General features: G+C 43.9%; 1 protein-coding gene across 1 annotated transcript in view; it reads left to right on the plus strand.

Annotated features, from left to right (window-relative positions):
- Positions 1-12,163, plus strand: part of CD8B (CD8b molecule) — a 33,922-nt gene extending 21,759 nt beyond the window's left edge. The window contains exons 5-6 of the mRNA XM_030192571.1: positions 2,651-2,687; positions 11,642-12,163. Coding sequence (XP_030048431.1) covers positions 2,651-2,687; positions 11,642-11,654 — 50 coding nt within the window. The 3' untranslated portion in view covers positions 11,655-12,163. The remainder of the gene's footprint in view (positions 1-2,650; positions 2,688-11,641) is intronic.
- Positions 12,164-15,729: the final 3,566 nt, after the last annotated feature.

Raw genomic sequence — 15,729 nt, forward strand, 5'->3', positions numbered from 1 at the left:
CTTCTCATTTTATCATATTCTCGTTTTTTAAAGTTAAACGCTAACGTATTTGATTTCCCATGTATACTTACTTCAAAGCTAATATCAAATCCAATCATATTATGACACTGTTATCAAGCGGCCCCAGCACCATTAGCTCCCGCACCAGATCATGCGCTCCACTAAGGACTAGGTCTAGAATTTTTCCTTCTGTCATTGGCTCCTGTACCAGCTGCTCCATAAAGCTGTCCTTGATTTCATCAAGGAATTTTACCTCCCCAGCGTGCCCCGATGTTACATTTACCCAGTCAATATCGGGGTAATTGAAATCACCCATTATTATTGTGTTGCCCAGTTTGTTTACATCCCTAATTTCCTTTAACATTTCTGCATCCATCTGTTCATCCTGGCCAGGCGGACAGTAGTACACTCCTATCACTATCCTTTTTCCCTTTACACGTGGAATTTCAATCCACAGTGATTCCAAGAAGTGTTTTGTTTCCTGCAGAATTTTCAATCTATTTGATTCAAGGCTCTCGTTAATATACAATGCTACCCCTCTACCAATTCGATCCACCCTAACACTAGGATATAATTTGTATGAAAGTGTCCCACTGGTTATCCTCCTTCCACCAGGTCTCAGAGATGCCTATTATATCTCATTTTTCATTTAGTGCAATATATTCTAACTCTCCCATCTTATTTCTTAGGCTCCTGGCATTCGCATATAGACATTTCAAAGTATGTATGTTGTTCCTATTTACATGATGCTTAGTACTTGACAGTATTAATTTGCAATCTTTTGTCTGATTTTTATTTTTATTTAAGGACACCTGATCTACTACGGTCTCTTTTGCAACCTCACTAACAGGATACCCTAGCTTCCCTGTTTTGGTGATATCTTTGAAAGATACCTTATTCGGAACCATTTGCTTTTGAGCGACTGTCGGCCTTCCCCCCATTTCTAGTTTAAAAGCTGCTCTATCTCCTTTTTAAATGCCGATGCCAGCAGCCTGGTCCCCCCCTTTCCCAGAATGTTGCCCAGTTCCTAACAAATCTAAAACCCTCTTCCCTGCACCATCGTCTCATCCATACATTGAGACTCCAGAGCTCTGTCTGTCTCTTGGGTCCTACGCGTGTAATGGGTAGCACTTCAGAAAATGCTATCCTAGAGGTTCTGGATTTGAGATTTTTACCTAAGAGCCTAAATTTGGCTTCCAGAACCTCTCCCACATTTTCCTATGTCATTGGTACCCACATGTACCAAGACAGCCAGCTCCTCCCCAGCACTATCTAAAATCCTATCTAGGTCAATGGGTGGCAGTAAATTCTCAGGCCAAAAATGGACACACACTGTTTCAATTTTAGTGCACGGCCATTTTACGGCCTTTTTTCCTAGAAGTGGTAAAAAATGGCCCAGTACACACCCAAAAGATGCGTTCACACTACCGCAGGCCACTTTTTGCCGCAGCTTTGTAAAAGGACACCTAAGTGCTGACTCAGCCCTGGAACAGCCCCAAAATAGCCAGTGTTCAGTTCGGCATTAACTGGTTAAGGGGTCCCTTTACTAAGCTGCAGTAAAAAGTGGCCTGCGGTACTGTTTTTGGCACACGCTGTGCCATTTTTTACCATGGCTGGGAAAAAGGACTTTTTTTAATGGAGGCAGTAAATGGCTGTGCGGTAAAATCAAAAGTACCATGCGGCTATTTACTGCCTGAGCCCTTACCACCACCTAGCGGTAAGGGCTCACGTCCTACATGCGTGGTACTCAAGCAGCACCCATCAATGTGGGCACACTGCTGATTACTGCCAGGAATGCCCCCTGCGGTAGAAAATAGAAAAATATTTTCTACCACGGAAAACAACGCACTCCAACTTCGAAATTACCGCCAGATAGGTGCATTTCCTGGGCAGTAGTGTCAATTTGCAACACACTACACATGCAGGATCCCTACTTCTTTGTATAAGGGCCTCTAAGTACTATGGAAATGACTGGTTAGCCCCGAACAAGCGATTTAACTGGCCAGCAGCCGTTTTTGGCTGACAAAATCAGTTTGAATCAGTAGCGTAGCCAAGGGTGGGCCTGAGTGGGCCAGGCCCACCCACTTTGGGCTCAGGCCCACCCAGTAGCAGCACACCTATGATGTGGCTAGCAGGGATTCCCAAGCCCCATCAGCCGAAAACTCCCAACAGCTGTCCCTCCTACATACCTTGTAAATAGCAGATCTTTGCCTGCAGCGAGCAGCAACTGATACATGCTGTGGGGCCAACATGAGCAGTGTGTATTGGTTGCTGCTTGCTACTGGTGAAAATCTGCTATTTAAAAGGTATGTGGGGGGGGGGGGGGTTGTTTGAGAGACCATATAGTATGCAGGCGAGAGAGAGGTAGAGACCAAATTGTAGGACAAGACGGAGTTCTTCTGCCCACCCATCTTGGGACCAGGCCTACCCAAAACTGGGTGTCTGGCTACGCCCCTGCTTTGAATATCAACCCGACCCTTTGTAGTTTACAATTGATTGACCTAACTACCTGAAGCTTGGATTACTGCATTTAATCTTGTAGCACAGTGCCAGCCACAAAGAATCCCATCACATAGTTTAATTAATTACAAATTTGAATAACAAAAGTGTCTAATATTTGCCATCCTATTGTGTCTTTTATTTCTTCCAGGTATCCAGAGGAGATTCCGTCACAGGTTCAGAAAGCAGTAAGGCTTTTTCTTTGTTTTTTTGTGGAAGAGGTTTTTTGCTGTTAGTTGAAAGTTTGAAAATCAAATAAAAGAGTAGGAGCTCAGTCACATCTTGCATTTTACAAGAGAGAGAGTATCTTAGTGGCCAGAACATTTAACTAAAAATAAGATTTAAGTTTCTGACAAAAAAATTAAAAATTTTTTTTAAAAGAGTGCAAAAACTTTGCAAGTTAAGGGGCCCTTTTACCAAGCTGTGGTAAACATTAACGCTTGTTTACCACAGCAAAACATGGCTTACGGCATGCTGAGGCATCACATGGTAATTTTTGCATGCACTTTCTCTGCAATAGCGGTGGGTCTGGGACAGAGAGTGGGCGTGTTCTGTGCTAATCGATTAGCATAGCTACATTGCCACGTGCTAACTGATTAGCATGTGCTTAGCCTATGAGCCCTTACTGCCTACATAAGGGTGGCTTTAGGGATTCATGTGCTAATGGCTGGGAAAATTAGCACGTGGTCAGTAATACGGAAAATAGAAAAATCCGCCATTTTACCCCAGCACTAAAAATGGCCTTAGCACGTGGGAATGACCTGCGTAAGAGTACACTAAGGCTACTTTTTACTGCTGATTGATAAAAGGGCTCCTTAATTTCCTCATTTAAGGACCCTTTTACTAAGCTGTGTTAAACATCTAACGTGGGTTTTACTGTGTGTTAGACACTGGCATAGACTCATGCGAATGTCTTCTGCACTATTAGCCAGCGCAATAAAAAAAAATCCATGTTAGTTGCTTAGCAGGGGAGTGAACAGGAACTGGGCGTGACGTGGACAAGGAAAGGAGTGGTCGGCCATGACAGCCAGTGATCACAGTTCGATCGCTAGCTGCCACCTTAAGAGGAGGTAAGGGCAGCAGCATAACCAGCAATGCAGTAGCACAGTCGTGGCCCAAACCCCAATCACAGGTCTTGTGCCCTCCCCAATAATAAGTTCTGAGCTCCCCATCTCCTGATGAGAAGTCCCAAACTGCTCCTTGCCAAGCCCCTCCCACTAGGCACCGCCCCTTCCACCTGTCTCTAACCCAGGCATGTAAGGAGGTGCCTGTGAGTTAACTGTGTATCCTATATGGCAAATGCAGGGCAGATGCTAGGCACACCCTCTGTAATCACTGCATTGGCTTTGCACATACTCCACTGGATTCTGTATATTGTGCCGAGATTTGCACACAGAAATCAAAACATATTCTATAACAATATGCATAACCTAATTGGTTAAGAATCCAGTCAGCGCTGATAATTGCCAATTAGCAAGCAATTATCAACTCTAATTGGCATTAATTAGAACTTACGCACAGAACTGTCTAAGCACATTCATATATTTGTTTATTAGGATTTGTTTACCTTTTTTGAAGGAATTCACTCAACACAGTGTGCAGTAAGAATAGATCAAACATGAGCAATAGGCAATTACAGCAGTAAAAAAAATATCCAAATAACAGTACAAAGTATGGCATAGCAGGGGTGTAGCAGAAAACAACAAGGCAAACGATCTGCAAAATCCAACGTGGAGAACAAACCAGTAGATCAGTATAATATCCAAAATACTTTATTGAAGATACCGTATGTTAGACAAATGCCCGACACAGGTCGTGTTTCGCTCAACAAAGGGACTGCGTCAGGGGCTATAATGAACAACAAATATAACAAATTTTAAAATATAAGAAATTATTTTAAAAAAAATATATATATATATATATATATATAAAACATCAATGTTTATATTATTTTTGAATCAAAAGAGACTCTCAATGTTTATAATTCATGTCTATGGTTTACATGTACATTATCGCTCACATTGATGTTTTATATATATATATATATATTTTTTTTTTTTTTTTTTTTTTTATTTTATAATTTCTTATATTTTTGAATTTGTTATGTTTGTTGTTCATTATAGCCCCTGACGCAGCCCCTTTGTTGGGCGAAACATGGCCTGTGTCGGGCATTTGTCTAACATACGGTATCTTCAATAAAGTATTTTGCATATTAGACTGATCTGCTGGTTTGTTCTCCACCATAGCAGGGGCATAGCCAGACTTCAGCAGGAGGGGGGTCCAGAGCCCGAGGTGAGGGGGCACATTTTAGCCCCCCCCGGCTCCGCCGATCCCCCCCCCCCCCCCCCATTGCCGACCCCCCCCCCCCCCCCGCCTATGACCCTCTCGACCCCCCTCCCTCCGTCAACCCTCCCCCGCCACCACCTACATTTGCTGGCGGGGGACCCCAACCCCCGCCAGCCGAGGTCCTCTTCTTCCAGCGCAAGGTTTCGTTCTGTTTCTGAGTCTGACTCCTGGAAAGGTAGGCGACGGCGGGTTGGCGGCGGGAGTGGGGGTCAAGAGGGTCATCGGCAGGGGGTCCAGGGCCTAATCTACGGGGGCCCAGGCCCCCGTGGCCCCACATAGCTACTCCACTGTGGCATAGTATACTACTTACAATGTTAACACAATACGTAATAGTACATTTTAATTGACAGTGAAGGGTATAAACAAAGATGGAACATAAAGATAGGGAAGAGAGTAAGAGGAGTTAGAAAATAAGGTGACTAACGAAAGGTGCAAGCATGCTGCGCATAAATTCTAAGTCGCATAGTGGAAAAGGGGGTGTTACCATGGGTGTGAAATGGGTGGGTTAAGGGGCAATGTTCCCTCTAAAGAGTGGTCTGGTGTGTGCAAATTTCTTTTCATATGAGCAACAAGCTTTAAAAGCCAACTATTTTTGATCACAAGTATTAGCAAATTTCATTTTAGCACTGAAGTTTTAGGTGTGATTCACCCAAAAGTGAAAACACACATTGGTGCCACTTTTCTGCACCTTTAAATATAAGCTTTTCTTCTTTTTTTTTTTTTTACTTGGAAGGCTCATATTTAAGCACAGAAAACAGGCGCCAATGTGCGCTTCCCCTTTCGGGTTTGCTCGGACTCACACACATTTATTTCTTAGTACTGGCGCTTACAGGTTTTCTTCCGCTTCCAAAAGAAATCAAAGCCTGTAGATTTTAAACTGAAAATCAAAAGAAATCCTCTTTTCAAATCTTCCACTGCCAGCTCCGAGCTGGCGTTATTTTGCAGCAGTACAAACAGGGTTTGTTTGTTCGCTGTTCTCTGAGCATTGGGAAGGCATAACAAAGGACATCATTAGCATACATTTGACTACATTTAAATACAATTTGTGTCCATCTCTGCTGCACATGTTGTTCCTGCGCTAAAGCCCTCTGAGTATTCCGTACAGATTTGTATGCGTGCTATTAATTGGCCTGTAGGTTTTAAGAATTAGACTGCAGGTTACTCAGAGTTACCATCTAGACCAGGGGTTCTCAATCCAGTCTTCAGGACACAGCTAGCTGGTCAGGTTTTCAAGAAACCCACAATAAATATGCATGAGATAAATTTGCATGCACTACCTCCATTGTATGCAAATTTATCTCATTGTAGTAGACCAGATATTTAGCAGCAGTCTCATTTGAATAATAGCACTGAATATGCAAATTTTTTGACTGCCATGTCCAGTGTTTAAATCAAAATGTTGACTACAGAGGCTGAATATTGACCAAACTGATTTTAAAATGACCCACTGCACCATAGTACTTACACAGAAGAGTGCAGTCTTAAACCATGTTTATTGTTTCAGGTTTATTTGAACATTGACCCTCTTGTTTACTAAGCTGAGTTAGTGGCTGCCAAGCGCTAATGCCAGCACAGCCCATTCACTTTGAATGGGCTGTGTCGGCATTGCTGCGTGACATCCGCTTCTGCAGTTTAGTAAACAGAGGGGTTAATATCAGGGGCGTAGCTACTATGGGGCCACGGGGGCCTGGGCCCCTGTAGATTTGGCCCTGGACCCCCCTGCCATGATCCTGTCGACCACCCCTTCCCGTGGCCAACCCTCCTCTGCCGCCATTGCATACCTTTCCTGGCAGGGGACCCCAATCCCCGCCAGCCGAAGTCCTCTCCTCGGCTGTGTGGCGTTGCTTGCTGAATGATCTGATCAAGTTTGTGTGCGTGCGTCTGACGTCCTGCGGCAGCCGGGGGGGTGAAAGGTGGTGGTGGTGGTGGTGGGCGGGGGAGTGGCGGCGCCGGGGGGGGGTGCTAAAATGTGCCCCCTCACCTTGGGCTCTGGACCCCCTCCTGTCGAAGTCTGGCTACACCCCTGGTTAATATTCTGCCTTTCTAAAATGAATCAATGCAGTGACCTAAAATAAACAGCAAAACCACACACACCTGCTAAACAGAGCTCAGTTACTGCAATTAAGACATAGTTCTGTGGTAGAAATTATCTTGGGAATCTAGAATAATAAGAAAAACAGATATATTGTCCCTCACTGCTAGATACCTAATTACCTGTAACAGAGTTAACTCAAACCACTGGTCTCATGTAAGCTGTACATCTTCAATAACAAATATAATACAATATTAGCATAATACTAATGAAATATCTAATAAGCACACAATTAGAACACTCAAATAACATAGCTATGATACTAATGCATTTCTACAGTGCTTTTTACCATAAAGCTGAGGGGCCAAATGCAGATATATAGATGGGGACAAGATGGGTGGTACAGAGTCAGCTGGCTGGGATAAATAAATGGGTGGCTAAACTTAAGGCAAGTTCTTTGTACAGCTGAACATGATATAAGGAACTGATCTAAGTTACAGTGTGTATAGTCAGTCACCCTATGTATTAAAGGCTTGGAGAGAAGAGCCAGGCCTTTACCTGCTCTTTTTAGTGTTATTGACAAGCTGCCCTTCCTCAAGAGAGATGATAACAATTTTAGTGGCCCTTCTGTGAGGCCTATGCTCATTCATTGTACTATCTTTGCTGGGCAGGGATCAAGATGGCAGGTTGTAGGCCATAGACCTTTCAGAATGTTTTCAAGAGCATCCTCTGTAACCTGGTTGAATGAGTCCCAGAGGGCTGTGCATGGTGGGGGAGAGGGAGTGTTCTCTTCATTAGCTGGTGGGAGTTTTGATGGGACTGTCTGCAGGTCCTGATGGAGACCTTTAATTTTGTTGGCAAAGTATGTAGCAGAATCATTGCTTGTTAGTTGTGGCTGGCAAGGCTGGTGCTGAATATTTATTTAATTTATTTAGATTTTGCTCACACCTTTTTCAGTAGTAACTCAAGGTGAGTTACATTCAGGTACTCTGGATATTTCTCTGTCCCTGGAGGGCTCACAATCTAAGTTTGTACCTAAGTGACTTGCCCAAGATCACAAGGAGCAGCAGTGGGATTTGAACCAGCCACCTCTGGATTGCAAGACCTGTGCTCTAACCACTAGGCCACTCCTCCACTCCTGAATAGGGACAGTAGGAAGGGAAATGTTGGATAAGGGGGAGATGGGGGAATGGGAAGATAATGCTGGAAAAGGGGGAGATGGGGATACTGAGAGGGTAGATACTGGACATGGAGGAAGGATAGAGACAGAGACACAGAGGGAAGACTGATCATGTAGCTGGAGAAAGAAAAAATGTCAAATGGACCAGGAGACCCTGCAAGGACAAGAAAATACAGGAAAAATAAAAAAATAGACACTAGGACCATAGTGAATAGAAAATAAAATGTTCAGACAACAAAGGAATACGTCCGCTTTGAATATATGGGATATGTGCTTCTTCGATATCTTGCATTTCATTTTCTGTTTTTCCGTGTTTGCTGTATACAGAGTCTGACTTCTTGAGGGTTTACTTCAGTCTTTTCTACTCTCTGTTACTAATCTGTGATCCTTTATTTCATATTTGTTGAGGGTCTGTCTGTGTTTTGTGCATTTGACCAAAGCGCAGAATTCTTCTAGCAATTTCTGTGTGGAGATCTTGTAGCTGTCCTGTTCTCTCATTAGGTGCTATATTGGTGTTTTAGAGCTTGGTGTAATATTTAGAGTGCTTTGCTCTTTGAGTCCTGGGAGTTAGCGCAGTTATAGTATGCTAAGGTTCTGAGTGTGTTTTTGCATAAGTTTGTGCACAGTGTTTTGCAGTGGAGGGATTGCGTGTTGGTCTGAAATGACATCAAAACTTTAATATAATTTTAGTTTGTCATAATATCAGACAGGGTTTTAGAACATCTGAGGTGGTCATCTATAGCAGACTTGTGTTTGATCAGATTTAAATTATGAGACACTTGGGGCTCATTTTTAAAGCACTTAGACTTACAAATTTCCATAGGTTACATATAACTTTGTAAGTTTAAGTGTTTTGAAGTTACACCTCAACGCCTCTTAAGGGATTTTTGTGGAAACAATTCAATTGTGTTTAGATGTGTATGTGGTTTAGTTTTGGTAAAAGCTTGAAATAATAGAATTTCAAATATGTAGCCTGCAGTGGCGTAGCTACAGGGAGCCTTGGGGGCCTGCCCCCCCCCAAATTAGATCCAGGCCCCTGGTTTAGTTAGCGGAGGTCCCCAACCCCCACCAGCTGAAACCCTTTCTCCAGTGCTATTCTCTGCGCATTGCCTGCCCTGCTTCCCCTCACATCACATGCATGCTTGGTTTTAGTGAAACTGAGCATGCACGACACTCAGTTTCACTAAAACCAAGCATGCACGCGACATGAGGGGAAGCAGGGCAGTCAATGCGCAGAGGACAGCAGTGGAGAAATGCTTCAGCTTGCGGAGGTTGGGAACCCCCACCAGCCAAGGTATGTGGGGTTGTGGCGGGACAGGGGTTGTGGTAGGGAGGTGGGCCAAACTGTGCCCCCCACTTTGGGCTCTGGACCCCCCAAACATTGAAGTCTGGCTACACCCCTGCTAGCATGCCATGATAGCCAGCAGCCCTTCCTCAGGCCTTTGTCCGTTCACAACTCTGCCAAATGTATACCAAGAATGCAATACAAGAAAAGCTTCACTCACTGACTTTCAATCTCACTCTTTGGGATGGGCCACCCTTGGCATTGCTGCACTCTGGTTCAGCATCTTCCTTCTCTCCCCTTCCCTGGTCCAGCAGCTTCCTTAACACCCCACCTACCTCCCCTGTCAGCCCTGCTGCTTCCAGCTCCCCTCCCCCCCCCCCCCCCCCAAAAAAAAAGGCATTATAAAGATATGGAGCTGCTGTCTAGTCCTGACCTAGACAGTGGCTCTGTACCTTTAAGCTGCATTTTCTTTTTCAGTGGAAAGCAGCTTGGCAGGCAGGGGACTAAGGAAGATGTGGATAGGAGATGAGGTGGGGGAAGGGTGCCACCAGACCAGGGTGGGTGGGCCCATCCTCAAATGTTTGCCCAGGGCTCCATAGGTGGTTAAAGCAGTTCTGAGTGGGGTGGGGAGATCCCCTCAATCTGAACTCTGTTCAGGCTGTTGCCCAAAGCGAAAAAAAGAACACAATTTATATTCTTAGGCTGTATACTAGAAAAAAAAATTTAAACTTTGCAAACGATGATTATATTCAGCAAAAATTGTTTCAGTTAACTTATGTAGCCTGGAATTTTAAAATAAAAATTACTGATCCTGGCCCTGTTACCTGGATCATCGTGGTGTAAATGCAAACATATATATTTTCATCCACAGAATCCTTCCTTATTCAACAGTGGGAGCAGAGCAGAATTATAACATTTCCCCCATAGAACTCACGGTACAAAAAAAAAAATCTGATTCTAGTTTCATCTCAGTAACAGCAATATAATCCTTCTCTAGTAGCAGGTATTTTATGAATTATTACCTTACCCTAAAAAGTAACTCAGGATCTATAGAATAAATCTAACACTGCATAACAGCACCAGTAAGGATATACTTAGGAAAAGGCAGCACCTTAAATGCTGTAGTGAGCCTTAGCTCCAAAATAGGACTCAACCACAATATTTGATACAAGTATTTCTTAATGTCCGGACAGTGGTTGCAAACAACATGATAGTGATTATTTATATATATAACGGAGGAAAAAGCCTCTGTAGCCCCGGTCAAAATTTATTGTGATCTGACTCGCGGGGTGAATTCTTCATTGGTTAAAAAACCTCCTTTTAGGTGTATACAATTTAAATTTCTTTGTTATGCTATACAATTGTTATTTATTCATGTATAACTTGATGTTGAAGCATAAAGCACTTATTAATCCGACGGGGTCCCGTTTTGCCGTTTCGGCTTTGTCAAAGAAACAGACCTCGTGCTTATGCTGATATCTGTAATGAAAGTAAACCACTATAATGAGCCATCCTCCAGTCTTAAAATAACTAATTCATTGTACATTCAAGTTCCTAAACAGTGAGACTTAGAACATCAATGCATTTATTGGGAAAGTTGAACAAGCTGGATTACTACAGATCCCTATACAGACACTCATCTCCCCTGAGTGTGCCTTTCGCTCCCCACCAATCTCAAGCATCTCCCCTGATCTTCCCTTTCATCTCCATGTCCAGAATCTTTCCCTTCCAATCTCCTGGGTCCATCATCCCCATCCCCACCCCCATCCGGCATCTCCTGCTCATTTCCCCCTCAGACTAACACCTTCCCTGTCAACCCTTTCCTGCACTTCAACTGCCACAGGGGTAAAAGAAAAAGGCAGAGTGAGGCCTTGGAGCCAGTGTTCATGCATTCAGTGTCCGCTGGTGTCAACCCCTCCAAGGCAGATTTCCTGAGAGTGGGACTGGCAGACGCTGAATGTTCGCACATGGGCTCCATAGCCCTGTACTGTTATTTTCTTTTACTTCTGTGAGAAACAGCAAGGGTCACCCAGGGCAGAGCACATCATCAAGGGCTTGTGTCTGTACATGACTACTGGCCTCTACCTCTGCACTTCATATTTACAAGAAGTAATATTGTGTAGCAGCCTGTTGCCTGCCCTAGGTATGGTTGCTTGGTCTGTGGATAGAGCATACTTAGCAGCTCTTCCAAATCCCTTGTCTCCAGTGCTTTGCTGTTCAGAGTAATGTAAAATAGTGCTGTATGAATGCTAAGTAATAGTAATAGTAGTAATCACTTTGTCTTATGTGCTTTTTGTAGGTCTCCTTCATAAGGAGAATGCAGAAAACAAGCCTCCAGGATCCCTCTGGGCAGCACTTCCACCCTGTAAATGTTCCTGTCCCCAAGAGCTGGCTTGTGCAAACTAGGATAGAGGTTTTCAACCCAGTCCTCGCGGCACACCTAGCCAGTCAGGGTTTTCAGGAAAACCTCTGAACTAGGAGACATGCACTGGAATTGACTTGAGTTTGGAAGCACAGGGAGATCAGACATTCCAGTGGACACCTGGGAAGGGAATATCATCATCATTTCAGAGCTTTCCTAACCAAAATATGTATAAATAAATATGTCTTTTCTGCAGTGCGGGGGGCTATGCTGCTTTACCAGAAACAGTAACAGGATTGCATACTTGAAACCCAGAGGAGTCAGTGCCATGCTGTAAGTTCAGCATCTCTCAGTAATTTGCCTTTTCTCTGTTACACTCCAAGCAATACAGCAGGTTCGTATAAAGTGCAGTTAAACATTTGCCTGGTGTTACCATACAGCTCATAATATGTACATAGATATTGCTGTTTCTTTTCTGTCACAAAATTTCAAACATTTTTACTTTTGCAATGATTGTGGTTTTTTTCATCTTTATTTTTTTCTTTTTTTGTTTGTTTGTCCAACAGTTTTCTCCTGCTCCTTAGGGCTTTCAGCTGAAATGGAGGCAGAGATGCCCAGAGCTGCCAAGTTACCCATTCCAAGCGGGAGACTTTATGGCCGGTCCTGGATTTCTGCTAACCTTGTCCTGGTGCATTATGGGACCTGCAGCACTGATTTCAATGGACAGAATTGTGGACTACAAAATACTACACTTCTTTGGGATCTCAGTTTAAAACCAGGACTGGCCGAAAAGTCTCCCTCCTGGAATAGGTAAGTTGGCAGATCTGGATGCCAAGTTTCCCAATTCTAGCCTGGAGATTTCGAACCACTCCATCCTGGTGCATTATGGGACTTGCAGCACTGATTTCACGGGACAGGATCAGGCACTACAGATTCCACACTGCTCTAGGATATAAGTTCAAAATCAGCACTGGCCAAAAAGTCTCCAGCCAGGAACTGGGTATCTTGGCATCTATGTGGAGGTAACCTGTGCTAGGATATAATGCCATGAACCTTTATTTGCCGCATCCCCAGAAATTTCCTCAGTTTATTTTTCCCCTTCCCATCTAGCCCAGCAAATGACTGGCTGAGTGAAACAGACTACGGTTATCTCAGAAACCCCAGCTGACAGCCCCCACTTCAGACAGCCATGCATGACTCCCTCAGCATCCCGAATCTCAGGCACAACAGTTGAACTTGACAATTGAACCAGTTCTCCCATACCACAGCGCACGGCATGGCCACCAGGCTGGGACGAATACATATGGGAGTCATTTTAAATAAAGTCATTTTTGTGAGTCTATGCTAATATACACGCATGTAATACCACTTATAAATTAGCCCACATGTAAAGGTGTGTTCTGGGGTGTAGTCTGGGTGAAGTATGAGCATAGTCACGATATACCCGTGTATATTGCCAATGCATACTTTTATACCTGCTCTGAGACTCTGAATGTACACAGGTTTATTTTACCCATGATGTCTTAAGGATTTGTGCTGGCATTTTGTAGACACATAAGCATATATGTATCTTTATAAAATAGGTTGCAAATAGATATCTTTTTTCCCTCCAGGCAAGCAGTTATAAAATTCACCTCTTAGAGGATAATTTTGCAACAGGGTGCCTAGGCAGGGAACTCACATAGCACCTATGTGCTTTTAAAAAATGACCCCCAGAAAGCTGTTGTGCATGCAGGGGCAGACTGACAGTGGTCAGGGGGTCTAGTGGCTTCCTCGTGGGCAGGAAAGAACCCCACTCATTCCTGCCAGCTATCACTACTGTGCCCGGCAGCAGCACCACCATGTTTTCAAAATGGCTGCATGGTAGTCTCGCGGGTCACGTCACTCTGCATTAATTTCCTAAAGCAGAAGGGTGTGGGGCTGCAGCTTACAGTCTATACAGGTAGAGGCCATGCGCTGCTAGTGCTACAGATAATGCAGTGCATTTAACACCACCTCAAGAGGGGTAGCTAACTGAATGGGAAACTCCAGGGAAAATCTCCAAAACTTAATTCAGAGGTTTTACAGTTATTGCTCATAAATTTTGGCAATTACAACATGGTAACTGGAAACCTTTAGTGCAGCTAATAAATAGGCCGCTATCGGTGCTATTCTATAAGTTGATGCTAAGATGTAGGTGCCACAATGGAGCACACTCACTCTTCCTTCTTAGCTGAGTAGATGTCCTCCAACTGCACTACTACCCGTAGGGGGTGATGCTTCAATATTGTGTTTTCAATCTCTAGGGGCAGGAAGGTTCCCTGGAATCCTGCAGAACTTGCCTGCCCTTCACTGTTGAAAATGTGATAGTGAAACAGCTCCCCCCACTGGCAGAAATGTTGATGGAGGACTCCCACTCACCTTAGAGGGAACAGTAGTCAATTTAGCACCAATTCTATAACAGCTTCTGGGGGTGACTAAGACGTTATAGAACTCTAGCACAAAGTCGTGGTTGCCCACTGAAAGTCTGGCATGCCAACTTATGTCATGTCCCCTATCACTGGTGCCATTTTGGATCCCAGTGCCGGCAGGGCAGGAGCGACTAGGGATCATTCTTGCCCACCAGGGAATATTAAAGGTATTCCTGGGGTTGGGGCTTTGGTAGAGCGGGGGATCTTGAGGGGAGTCTTCTAGACTTGGGGGCAGGGCTTCTGGTGGGTTCACTCTTTGGGAGGGTCCTTTAGGTTTCATGGGAATTTGGTTGGGGCAATATTCGGGGGCCACAGAGGACCTTTCTTTTGTGAGGTGCTCTGGAGCCAACTTGTTGCTGGCTCATTTATGAAATGGCCTGGAAGCATTGGGCTCCCGGGTGGTAAAATAACCCTGAGCTATTTTACCGGCTATACTGTGGCTTGCGGTGTGCACCTGGTGCTCACTGCAAGCTGTGATTTGGCATTTACATAGTAATGAGCTGCTTTGCATGCATTTGCATGCTTTGTATCACATTACTATGAAACGCGCAGTGACTTATTTAATTCTACATTAGGGAACTGTACCCAGCGTTACAGCCCTATAAGGCTCATTAAGGGGTAAATAATATGGGTTAATACCCTAGTATAGCTTAATAACTTCTCCACTGATAAGTTTAGCAGCTGCTGTTAAATATATAGGTGTGTTTAATTATAGGATCATTTGTGCCTGTGACCCAAAAATGTCTTTTGTGCTTGGGAACCACTGTCCCTTCTGCGATTCTTGGGCTCTATAAGTAGGGAAATCATCAGTATTTCCCTCCCAAACTTGGGATCCAATGTAGACTCCTTCACCAACTCCATGTTCACATCCTCTTCTCCACTTTGGCATCTGCTGGACATCTCCACTAGTCTCTCTCCTGGGAGAGCTCATTTCTGAGAGCATGTATCAGATAAGCAACCAAAAATTAGCTTGCATTAAAAAACTGTATACAAAAACAATTTATTGTATGAGCATACAACTACAAACGCATGCACATGCAATCAAGTTGCACTCAAAAAAAAGTTTGTGTTTATTAAAAGGTTTTAGTGAGACTATATAGGTAGGGAAACTGGAGAAATTTAGGGGATCTGCAACTTCCTGTGTTTTCTTAAGAGTGGGGAAAAAAGGCAAAAAGCTACAAAAAGTACAAGGTTCATTGTTAAAAAAAAGTTCAAGTATTGAGGACACCATTGGGGACAGTAACCAGAAAACCAGTCACTGCAAAAAGAAAAACAAAGGCTTAATATTTTTGGGCCCTGTTTACTAAGCCACGCTAAAGCTGCATCAGCATTTTTAGCACGTGCTCAGCATTAGCATTCACTAACCATGTAGACACCCATAGTATTCCCATGGGTGTCTACTCAGCATGCGCTAATTTTTTTTTTTTGTTACATTTGTACCCCGCGTTTTTCCCACTCATGGCAGGCTCAATGTGACTTACATGGGGCAATGGAGGATTAATTTTTAGCACGCACTAAAAACGCTACCACACCTTAGTAAACAGGGCCCTTTATGTCTGATATCCAGCAGTCCTT

The sequence above is a fragment of the Microcaecilia unicolor genome, chromosome 2 (assembly GCF_901765095.1).
Source record: "Microcaecilia unicolor chromosome 2, aMicUni1.1, whole genome shotgun sequence".
Classification (NCBI taxonomy): Eukaryota; Metazoa; Chordata; class Amphibia; order Gymnophiona; family Siphonopidae; genus Microcaecilia; species Microcaecilia unicolor.